This window comes from Solanum tuberosum, unplaced genomic scaffold (assembly GCF_000226075.1).
Source record: "Solanum tuberosum cultivar DM 1-3 516 R44 unplaced genomic scaffold, SolTub_3.0 scf00195, whole genome shotgun sequence".
Lineage (NCBI taxonomy): Eukaryota > Viridiplantae > Streptophyta > Magnoliopsida > Solanales > Solanaceae > Solanum > Solanum tuberosum.
This window is the reverse complement of record NW_006239116.1, coordinates 732704-744602: the sequence shown is the minus strand read 5'-3', so window position 1 is coordinate 744602 and position 11899 is coordinate 732704. Positions and strand designations below refer to the sequence as shown.

Sequence of the window (11899 nt, the reverse complement as noted above, 5' to 3'; positions counted from 1 at the left end):
TTAGAGAAGGAAGTGAAATTCTACTTTGATTACGCTTGTATGGAAGCATTTAAATGCTTGAAGGAGAAATTGATATCCACACCAATTATCATCAGCCCCATTTGGTCAGAACCATTTGAAGTAATTTGTAATGTGAGTGGGATGGCATTAAGTGTAGTATTGGGAAAAAAGCGTACCAAACTGTTTCTTCCAATGTATTATGCAAGCAACACTTTAAATAGTCCCCAACGAAATTACACAATCACTGAACAAGAGTTGCTAGTAGTGGTCTATGCTTTCGAAAAGTTTTGGGCATACTTGTTAGGCACTAAAGTAGTTTTTCATACAGACCATGCAGCACTCCGATACCTCATGGCAAAAACGTATGCGAAGCCAAGATTGATAAGATGGGTGCTACGATTGCAAGAATTCAATTTTTAGGTAAAAGATCAAAAAGGTTGCGCGAATCAAGTTGCAGATCACCTATCGCGGTTAAAGATCAAAGTAGGTACTGAGCAGGAAAAGGAAATAAATGACTCATTCCCAGACGAGCAGATATTCGCACTGTCACTCACACACGTGCCATGGTATGCTAACTTTGCAAACTACATCGTATGTGGGTTGATTCCAGATGAGTTAAACTCTTACCAACGAAAGAGGTGGCTATTTGATGTTAAAAGATACCTCTGGGACGAGCCATACTTATTTCGGGAATGTACTGATCATGTCATAAGAAAGTGTGTTCCGGAAGAAGAATCAACAGAGATCCTCCATGCTTGCCACACATCACCAGTCGGAGGTCATCATAGTGGAAACCATGCCGCAGCTAAGATTGTCCAAAGTGGTTATTATTGACCTTCTCTTTACAAAGATGCCCATGATTTTTCAAAAAGATGTCCTCAATGTCAGCAGCAAGGCGGAGTGTCAAGAAGGTACGAGTTACCCCTTACACCTATTTTGGAAATCGAACTATTTGATGTGTGGGGAATCGATTTCATGGGCCCATTTGTCAGTTCGTTTGGAAAGTAGTATATCTTAGTAGCTGTGGACTATGTTTCCGAATGGGTGATAAAATACGGAGTAAAACACAAGGTCGCCATTCCATATCACCTCAAACGAGCGAACAAGTTGAGGTGTAAAATTGTGAGATCAAAAGCATTCAATCCAAGACAGTAAACGAGAGTAGAGCTGACTGGTCTAGAAAGCTTCACGATGCCATGTGGGCATATCAGACTGCTTATAAGACACATATAGGAATGTCCCCATATCAGCTAGTTTTTGGTAAATCATGCCATTTACCTGTTGAGCTTGAACACAAAGCCTTGTGGTCATTGAAAGCTTTGAATTTAGATTGGACAAAGGCTTCAAGGGAGAGGTTGGACCAGTTGAATGAAATAGATAAGTTCAGGCTCAGATATTACGATAGCTCAGCCATTTACAAAGAGAAAATGAAGAAATGGCATGACACACAGATTGTACAGAGGGGATTCAATGTGGGAGATTGGGTGTTATTGTACAACACGCGACAAGGCTATTCTCAGGGAAGCTAAAATTCAAATGGTTTGGGCCTTTTAGAGTGACACGAGTGTTCACCAATGGTGCCATAAGAGTTGAAGGTAAAGAGGGACCCCCATTTAAAGTTAACGGACAGCGTTTGAAGTTATACCTTGGGCATTGCCAGGAAATTGCTTTAGTTGAAGAATTGTATCTGGAGGATGCTTGATAGTATTCCTACATTGAGCCATGATGTTAAATAAGGCACTTATTAGAAGGCAACCCAAGTTCTTACCAATTATATCTATTTGATAAAATAATAATATTTCGATTGTGCAGATAGAAGCGTGGATAGTGAACGTATAGTGCAAATAGGCCCACAACAATTCCATTCAGCGACACGCAGAAAGAATCGGCAAAGCTCAGGATATCTTTGGTGAACCGCGGACTGGTTCGGCGATCGCACTATTAAACATCGTTTGAACTCGCCCAGTTTGGGTTTGGAGTCTGTAAAACTCGGTGCACTTTAAAAAAAAATTAGCGGCTAATCGCCGAATCTGTAGCCGAGCATAATGCAAACCGCCGTTCAGACTCACCTGCAACCAGAGGTCCTGCAATCTTTTGCGAGAAAGCTAAATATTCGGCGTGCCGCCGACTGAACATGTCAATATAATTAATGTCACTGAATAGGCGATAACTGGAAAGTTCTCCATGCAAAGGTTTCAAATTGTCCGATTTACTGCTTACCTCACTTTTTCATACGCCCTAACTCACACTTGAACGCTTATTTTATATTTCATGTATTATTACAGTTTTCGCGTTGGTAAATTGTGCTCAGTTGTGGTTTGCATGGCAGCCGAGCATCTTCACACAAGGTTGGTCATTCAACACCCCGAGTTATTTTTAAGAAATCTAACCTCATTTGCAACTAGTGATCTGAATATCTCTGGGTCAACTAGTTTACTTTATCGATTCCCATTTAACACTTATTATTCGTATTTGAGGACGACTATTTTTATTTATGGTAGGGTGAGGCCCACACCTTTTGTGTTTACGTTCATGTTTTGTTCTGTATATATTTAGGTTGTCTTCTTTAATTTGTGTTTTAAATACTGTGTTTCTGTGGATGTTTGGGCTCGTGGCTCCTGTTGTTATAGTTGAAAATAATTTTGATCCTTCCGAAAAAATTTCGCCACCTCTTGTGTTGAAAGTGGTTGTTCTCTTGCAAAAAAAATTTGATTCTTGATTTTGATTAATATCGATGACTTGAATAGTGCTCCCAGTTGAACAAACATGAATAAACGACTACGACAAGGGCAAATAAAGTTACATAGACAATATGTGCACTCTTTTCATCTCGTTGTGACTAGCCATTTATTAAATTGATTTTCTTGTGAGGACCGTTGCAGGCTAGCGACCGTGTCTAGTCTTGTTTGACTGAAGTATTGATGCCTTATGTGATTAGGTTACTTTGAACCATATATGAATAAACCTAGAATTTTCCCCGTTAGTCTGATTGATTTAGAAAGGTGTACTCTTGAGATGATCTTAGGCAACTTTAAAGAGTGTGAGCCAAATTTGAAATATATCTCTTTTGTGGCCTACCCGTGAGCGTGTGAAACTCCTTTGAACACCCTTTGAGCCTTACCTTTTGTTGGAAAAACCTTGATGAACCCTAGACCTTACTTGAACCACTACCTACAATCCTCTTGAGTTGTGGTTAGTGAATCGCCAACTTAGGCCAAAAGCCTAAGTTGGGGGTGTGGTGAAATGGAGAAGGAGAAGTCAAGAAGTGCAAGAAAAGTCCCCCTTAACCCATGGTATTGCATAAAAATAGAACCCCTTCAATTCAATTAAAAAAAATGAAATGTGGAATAACGTACGAAGGGAATCAGATTTCAAGTAATCCATAGAGGAGAATAAAAAAAGGTGACTTAGAAGTACTAGAAAAATAATTGATAAAGGAAAAGAAGGGAATGCCTTGAGAATGCCACAACTCATGAGGAAAAAGTCACTGAGCCTAAATGACCATACCATTGCACTCAGCCCCATTACAAGCCTTAGAAAGACCTTTTTGATCTTGAGTAAGCCTAATCGAAAGTCAATTGAAAAATAAGGGCAAACCTATCAGTGAAAACATGCATTGTGTTCCTATTTTTTAGTGTGAGCGTTGTATCTAATTCCTAATCTTAAATTGACTCATATCTGGGTGTGAATATGGAATCATTTTTTACGTGAGGACATTTAGATACTTTTGTTGAGCTTGAACTGGCACAAGTAGCAAGTATTGCGAGCATGAGAATCTTGGTAATGTTGTGTCACAATTTGAATCTTTGAGTAGACAAGTGATCCTTGCATAAGTAAATTGAGTCTTGTTGTGTGCATTAATGATTTAGTCTTGTGTAGCACTGTTTGAGGCACCCTATTTGAACTGCTGAACTTGAGGTATCTTGAGGACAAGAAAAATTTTAGGTTGGGGGTATTGATGAGTCCACAAATTGGACTCATTTAGGGCTTTATTTTAATAGAAATAGTGCCCTCGAATGCCTGTTTTATCTCAATACCTGATTAAAATGCTTAAGTTTCATGTATTTGAAGTTTACTGGAAGCAGGGACACTTAGGCGCAAAACAAAGCAAAAAGGGCTGAAAAGAACAAGAAATGAAAGTCTGAGGATTGCTGAGTCCAACTTGGCGAGTCATCGAATTGACATGCACCGCCCTTTGTTCCAGTACGCGAAGCCTTGAAGGAAGTGAATCAAAAGGCGAGGAAAGGAGCAGTCGCTGAGTCACCGATTAGTTCCCCGAGGCAGTATTGTACCGCCCAATGATCTAGAATATGAGGTTGATGAAGGCAACACACTGAAGGCGATAAGCTGATTAAAGTGTGGATCGCCGATTTCATCAGCGATCTCGACTAATGTCACCGAACAATCCTCCGTATCACAATCTGCAAAAACTATAAATACTAGTTAGAGTTGTACTCTTGGGGGAGAACAATTTTATAGTAAAAATTATTATTAGTCTATAGTATTTTTCTCTCAAGTTTTGAGAGGGTTTTGTGGAGACTTGAAGAAAGGTGTTCATCTTCCCCAAGTTGAAAGTGGGTCTTCTTTATTCTTCTTCCGTAGCTTAATTCAATGTTTAATTTCTTATACCCAGTTGATTTCTTTATCATGTTTGGTATAATTTCTTATTTCTTGATGTGTGGCTAAAACACCCCATTCTTGGGGTGTGATTTAGCAAATTTGGGTTGATATTCTTGTTGGGTCTTGCTTGCTAATAGGTTAGATGTATTTTAATGGTGATTTCACCTAGTGGTTGTGGTTTAATCTAAAGGGTTTGTAGTTGCAAATACAAAACCAGCCATGTGTTTTCGACTGATGGCCTATGGAGTAGACCGACATAAGGTTCAGCCCGAGAGGGTGAGCCCTAGTCCCATATCCTAACACTCAGCTCGAGAGAGTGAGTGGGGTAAGGCATAGGCTGGTCTTCATGCGGCAAATGAGTGTCCAAGAGGAACGCATTTGAAACAGGATAAGTTGCCCAAGAGGGAACTTAATTCCATTTAAAGCTTAGCCTAGTCACTATTGTCTTGCAAATTTCTTATTGAAAGCATGTACCCAACGATTTATCTCAACTTGTATTGCGGTCACATCCCACGAACCTTCCCCATACTTGATTTTCTTGTTTATTTTGTTGTTTTATCACTTGTTACAAAACCCTTTTTGATAGTTGACACTTCTGTGTCACCCCCTTTAAACTACAATGTATTTTATCGCAAATGTTTTTAGCTACTACTAATTCAAACGAAATTCTAATTGGCTAATAATTCCCAAAACCGCTCCCTTGGGACACGACCCCAACCCTTGGTTGGGTTACTATATTATCAACAATCGTAGACACTCATATCGTAGGATAGTGTCGTTGGTCACGATAAGCATCAGTCTTCAATCATTTTCATGATTTTTTTGTCATCATATTTCTCTAGATTATCCAATGCATCTTTTAATTTCTTTTTAAGTGCTAGTTTGGATGAATTCTTCGATGATGAATTTACCCTGTCTTGAAACTGGATTTTGATGTTAGGTTGTTTGGGAATCCAACCTCTGACTTGGATTTGTTTGCATTAATACTGGATTCGTTCAGTATCATTTTTGGAAAAATTCCAAGTAATGATATAGGATATCCTCTTTTGGATATAAAATTTGCATAATTTGATAGGCTCTGGTAAAGAGGTGATTTCTTCCTTGACCTGAAAATCTTCTAATCAATTGAGAAATTATTGGGGAAGAATTCTTTCGATTCCTCCAAATAAACCCCACAACTTGTAGAACCATTATGGAATGATACCCTTGGTCATACTCGGATTGTATTTCACAAACCAAGTGTGTCTTGGTCTTAGATAAAGAAAATTCATCCATGCTAACTTGTAGTCATGCCAATTATAGGTTTGTGGCCTATGTGATATTGTTAGTACAATAGGAGTGTTTAAATGTTCTGCAAACCATTCAAATGGATCCAAGATCTTTTTAATAGTAAACCTTGAATATTTGATATTGGAAGGATTGTTTTCATCCTTGCAATGTTCAATTTCTATTGACTCAGTATTAATGAGAATTGCTTCATAGAATTGTCTAGTCTTCAATGGATTATCAGTATCCACATAATTAAAATCTATGTAGCAAGGTTTGACTAGGACATCCGTGTCAACATTGCCATATTTCTTGTTAAGTGCCATTATAGGCAGTACATGTGAAATAACAAAGTCAAAATATTCTTCTTTTGGTTTTGGATTGGAAGGGATAGTTTTGATTAACTCTGGGTTAACAGCTTGAGCGAAAGACTCATGTGCTTTCATAGTGTAGCTTTCTTTGGTTTGAATGGAGCTAGAAAATGCTCCTTGTTCAAAGGGTTTTGTTTGTCTAAGATTGATCAACTTTGGTTGTGGGTGACAAGGAAGCTTTGGTTGTGAGGGGCAAGGTAGCCTTGGATAATCGGCTAGAGCTGTGAACTTATTTTGAAAGGTTAGTTCAGACCTTTGTGGAGTTTCAATTTTTTCTGGGGTAAGTGGAGGATGGTTAAATTGTCAAGCCATTTTTGTCCTGGGAAGGTTGTCTCCTTTGGAAGGAGTGATGGGTCTAAATGGCCTCATGCTTTCCTTGCAAGAATTCACGAGTTAGAAAATCTGGTAAAGAATTGTTTTCTACTTTGATGAAATTAATTTTGAAGTCAAAGCTAGATTGTAGAGCTTGCCATCTAGTGAAGATTTGTTTGGAAACAAGATTTTTAACATCTTTTTGTAGGATTTCTTTTGCAGATTTACAATATACTCTTACTAAAAATTCTTTGTTGATAAGGTCGTCTTGAAACTTAGTGATACATAGCACTATAGATAAAACTTTCTTTTTAACCGTTGAATAAACTTTCATATGATCTGAGTTTAAATTTATCTAGTTCGTTCATCTGCTCTACTCTCTCCCTTGAAGTTTTTGACCAGTCCAAATTTAAAGCTTTCAATGCCCACAATGCTTTGTGTTCTAACTTAACGGGCAAATGACAAGCTTTACCATAAACCAACTGACATGGATACATCCCGATAGGTGTTTTGTATGAAGTCTGATATGCCCATAGTGCATCATCGTGTTTCCTAGACCAGTCAATTCGGTTGACATTTACTATCTTTGCCAAGATGCTTTTGATTTCCCAATTTGACACTTCGACTTAGCCACTCGTTTGGGGATGATATGGGGTTGCTACTTTATGTTTCACCCCATATTTTTTCAGTGCAACAAAAAATCACTTATTGCAAAAGTGGGATCCCCCATCACTAATGATTGATCTCGGAGTGCCAAATCTTGCGAAAATGTAGCGTTTCAGAAATTGGAAAACGCTTTTTTCTTTGTTGTTTGGACAACGCTTTTTCCTTCCTTGCAGAGGGACGGCTAGTAGTATCCAGTGTGGATAAATTTAGTGGCGGTGTGAATACCACCATGGTGACCTCCCACTAGAGATGTATGGCAGGCATGGAAAATTTCTACTGCTTCTTCTTCTGAAACACACCTTCTAATGACATGGTCAGCACAATCTCGGAACAAGTATAGTTCATCCCAAAAGTACTTTTTAACATCAAACAAGAACCTCTTTTGTTGGTAACAGGTCAACTCATCCAGCATCAGCCCACACACAATGTAATTTTCAAAATCTGCATCCCATGGCATACGTTAGAGAGATATTGCAAACACTTGTTCATTCGGGAAGGAGTCGTCTATGACGACCTCATGCTCAGTGTTTCCCATTGCATCCAACCTGATCAATCGTGGTTTTGCATCTTTATTTTCCATCAAGTAACGGAGTGCAGTATGATCAGTATGTACGATTATTTTGGTGCCTAACAAGCATGCCCTGAACTTTTCAAATGCATAGACTACTGCAAGCAACTCTTTTTTTCAGTGACCGTATAATTTAATTGGGCACTATTTAGATTCTTGCTTGCGTAATAGATTGGGTGAAATAATTTGTAGCGCTTTTTCCCCAACACAACCTCCCAGTACCATACCGCTAGCATCACACATTAACTCAAAAGATTTGGACCAATTAGGGCTGATGATAATCTGGGTGGATATTAGTTTCTCTTTCAAACACTGAAATGTAGCCATACAAGCATCATTAAAAGGGAAATTCACTTCCTCCTATAAGAGTTTGCATAATGGGAGTGCAATCTTTGATAAGTCTTTAATTAACCTTCTGTAAAATCCTGTGTGCCCCAAGAAGCTGCGAACACCCTTTACTGAAATCGGCGATGGTAATTTCTCAATGACCTCAATTTTTGCCTTAACAACTTCCAGCCCTTTTTGTGACACCTTGTGCCCAAGAACAATACCTTATTTCACCATAAAGTGTCATTTCTACCAATTAAGAACCAGATTCGTTTCCACGCATCATTGGAGTACCCGCCCTAAGTAACTGAAGCATTCTTCAAACGTATCATGTATGACTTCGAAGCCGTCCATGAATACGTACATAGAGACTTCGACCATATCTACAAAAATAGACAGCATGCAATGCTGAAATGTTGTTGGGGAATTACATAGCCCGAATGGCATTCTTTTGAATTCAAATGTTCCATAAGGGCAAGTAAAAGTGGTTTTCTCTTGATCTTCCGGCGCAATAGATATTTGATTGTATCTGGAGTACCCATCCAAAAAACAATACCACTCTCTTTCTAATAACCGGTAAAGCATCTGATCCATAAAAGGCATTGGAAAATGGTTTTTCTCGGTCCATAAGTTAAGCTTTCGATAGTCCATGCATACTCTCTGCCCAGTCACTGTTCTTGTCGGCACAAGTTCTCCTTTTGTATTTGGGACTACGGTTATACCTCCCTTTTTCGGTACACATTGTTCCGGACTTACCCACTTACTATCTGCAATAGGGTAGATCAGTCCCGCATCTAGCCACTTTATGAACTCATTTTTCCCCTCCTCTTGCATTGGATGGTTCAATCTTCGTTGATGTCCCACACTCGGTTTACATTCACTGTCAAGCCGAATCTTGTGAGTACAGATGCGAGGAGGAATTCCTACTATATTGGCTATTGTCCATCCAATAGCTTTTATATGCTTCTGTAGTACTTAAATGAGCAATTTCACATGCCTTTCAAGCAAATCGGTTGCGATAATTACTGGTAAAGTATTATGGCTCCTAAGAAGGCATATTTGAGATGAGAGGGTAGAGCTTTTAACTCCAGATTCGGTGGTTCTTCTGTTGATGGCTTTGCACGAGGACTTTCCCTATTTTTTAGGTCGATATCTAACTTGATTGGATTCCTTGAATATGCTCCTAACCCTGATAAGGTAGCTACCACTTCCTCATAACCCTGCACTTCGGTTTCATCATAATTGGCATGTACAGATTCAAGCGGTTCATTCTTTCTCATTAAATGGCTAACACTTGCCACTGCCTCATCTATAACATCCTCAGTGGACATGGATATTACTTGGTTGCTTCATGGATTTACAACTATTGAAGGTCATCTCATCATCGTTCACATGGAATTTGAGTTTCCCGCTTTCGACATCCATCACTGCTCTCCCGATAGCTAAGAATGGTCTTCCCAAAATAATGGGGGTTTAGCATCGATCTCACAATCTAGAATCACAAAATCAGCCGCAAAGATGAACCGATCTACTTTTACCAATATGTCATAGCGTATCCCACTGGGTTCTTGATTGATCGATCAGCCATAATGAGTCTCATTGTGGTTGCCTTTGGTTCACCCAAACCAAGTTGCTTGTATATTGCATAGGGCATCAAGTTGATGTTTGCTCCTAAATCGCACAAAGCTTTAGCGAATTGGAGCATGCCAATTGTGCACGGGATTGTGAATATACCAGGAACTTCTCTCTTAGTGATTAAATCATTTGTCATAAATGCAATGCAACTATGGGGCACCTCAATCGTTTCATAGTCCAAGCTCATTTTATTTGTAACCAGTTCTTCCATTAATTTGGCGTATCCCGGCATTTCAACCAATTCTTCTACCAGACGAAGGTTAATTGATAAGCTTTTAAATACTGACAATTTTTTTTTGAACTTCTCATCTTCATTCTTCTTCGTCAAACGTTGGGGAAATGGTGGAGGTATCTTGGGTAAAGGATGCATGATTTTTGGAACTTGAACTTGTTGCTCTGCTTCCTCTTGTGGTTCTTTGGTAAGGTTTTGTCGAATAGGTAAATCTTGTTCCTCCACACCTTGGCTCTCTTCATCCTTTTGAGGATCCTTATCTTCCATCACATTCCCTATTTCCACCTTACCGCTAAGGGTAACTACAACCATCTCTCTTTCAATATCTTCCATAGGTGTTTTGGACGTTAATTGAGCAGATGATAGATTCAATTTACCTTACAACATTTTAATGGCATCAACATAATAATTCACTTTACTGTTCAAGGATGAAAAGTCATCTTTCATTCCTTTTAGCAAATCATCAGAGCACTCAACTTTATCGAGTATGCTCTATAAAAAAATCATTCAATCGAGGACTACTTGCACTCCCTTTAGATTTCGGGCTTTCACTCAAGTGAGTCTGGTCCTCTTCATGATCATCCTGCTCAACCCAATCTTGCCAATATCTCCTTGGTTCTTCAACCATATAATACTTCCAACCTTGATTGTCGCCCCGCGGTTGATAGCATGGGTGGAAACCCTCCTCGTATCTTACTCAACTTTATCGAGTATGCTCTATAAAAAAAATCATTCAATCGAGGACTACTTGCACTCCCTTTAGATTTCGGGCTTTCACTCAAGTGAGTCTGGTCCTCTTCATGATCATCCTGCTCAACCCAATCTTGCCAATATCTCCTTGGTTCTTCAACCATATAATACTTCCAACCTTGATTGTCGCCCCGCGGTTGATAGCATGGGTGGAAACCCTCCTCGTATCTTCTAGAGTTCCAACCTTGATTCTCCCCCGGTTTTGAGTAACTGGAAGAAGAACCCTCCTCAACTCGAAATACTCCATGTTTCCCCTTCATATGTTCTTGTAGGATTTCCATTTGAGATAACATCTTCTTGATGTTTTCGTCCCTTTCCCTTTCTTTTTTGATTTGTTCTTGCATTAATCGGAAGCATAGTGGGGAAATATGATCATCTTTGGTATACCATGCCTGGTTTACTTTACTCATACCATCTAGGAGAAATAAGGCTACTTCAAATGATTGTAACATTATTCCTAATTGCACCAATTGATCAGCTATCACTTTATTAACCGAGTCCAGAATACAGTAAAGGTATTGGAGCAACAATTCACCTCGCAGTCCATGCATACGCAAAAATCTCTTGAACCTTGTCCATGATTCGTGAATTGGTTCACCCTCCTTTTGCTTGAAATTCTGAATGTCGTCTCTCAGCTTCATCATTCTTGATGGAGGAAAGAATTTTTCGTGAAATAACATAACCATCTCCTCCTATGATTTGATGGAGTTGTTTGGACGCTCAACCAACAATTTAGTAACTCCCCTAGTGAATAATAATTGAAATAAGAGAAGCCGTATGTATTCTTGAGATAGATTCTTGAATTATAAAGGAGTGCACACTTCGACAAAGCTTCGTATATGTTCGTGCGGATCTTCATGCTCTACCCTCAAAATAAACCTCTTGAATGTATGAGTTGGAGTGTTGCGTTGGTAACTTCGAACATTACATTTGCGTCAGCTTTTGGCATGCAAATTGCACCCATCTCGCCCACGTCGGCAGGGTTATAAACACTATTAACATCATCAATGTCGCCTCGATGAAAAGCACCACCCACTGAGTGAACCGCTTGGCAGCTATTCTCCCCGTTTGCACTAATATGTCATGTTGTGGCACACAAATACTCAAAACAAAACTGAAAATTAGGTAAGTAGACTACAACTAAGGAGAACA

The 11899-nt window shown here is 39.1% G+C and overlaps 1 protein-coding gene across 1 annotated transcript; it reads left to right on the top strand.

The window, feature by feature from the left end:
- Positions 1–1196: 1196 nt before the first annotated feature.
- On the top strand, positions 1197–1529 carry LOC107062032 (uncharacterized). The gene has a single exon (XM_015312214.1). The coding sequence runs from the start codon at positions 1197–1199 to the stop codon at positions 1527–1529; it is 333 nt and encodes a 110-aa protein (XP_015167700.1).
- Positions 1530–11899: the final 10370 nt, after the last annotated feature.

Coding starts and splice junctions, on each gene's coding strand:
- LOC107062032 (XM_015312214.1), top strand. CDS start 1,197: ATGTGGGCATATCAGACTGCTTATAAGACACATATAGGAATGTCCCCA.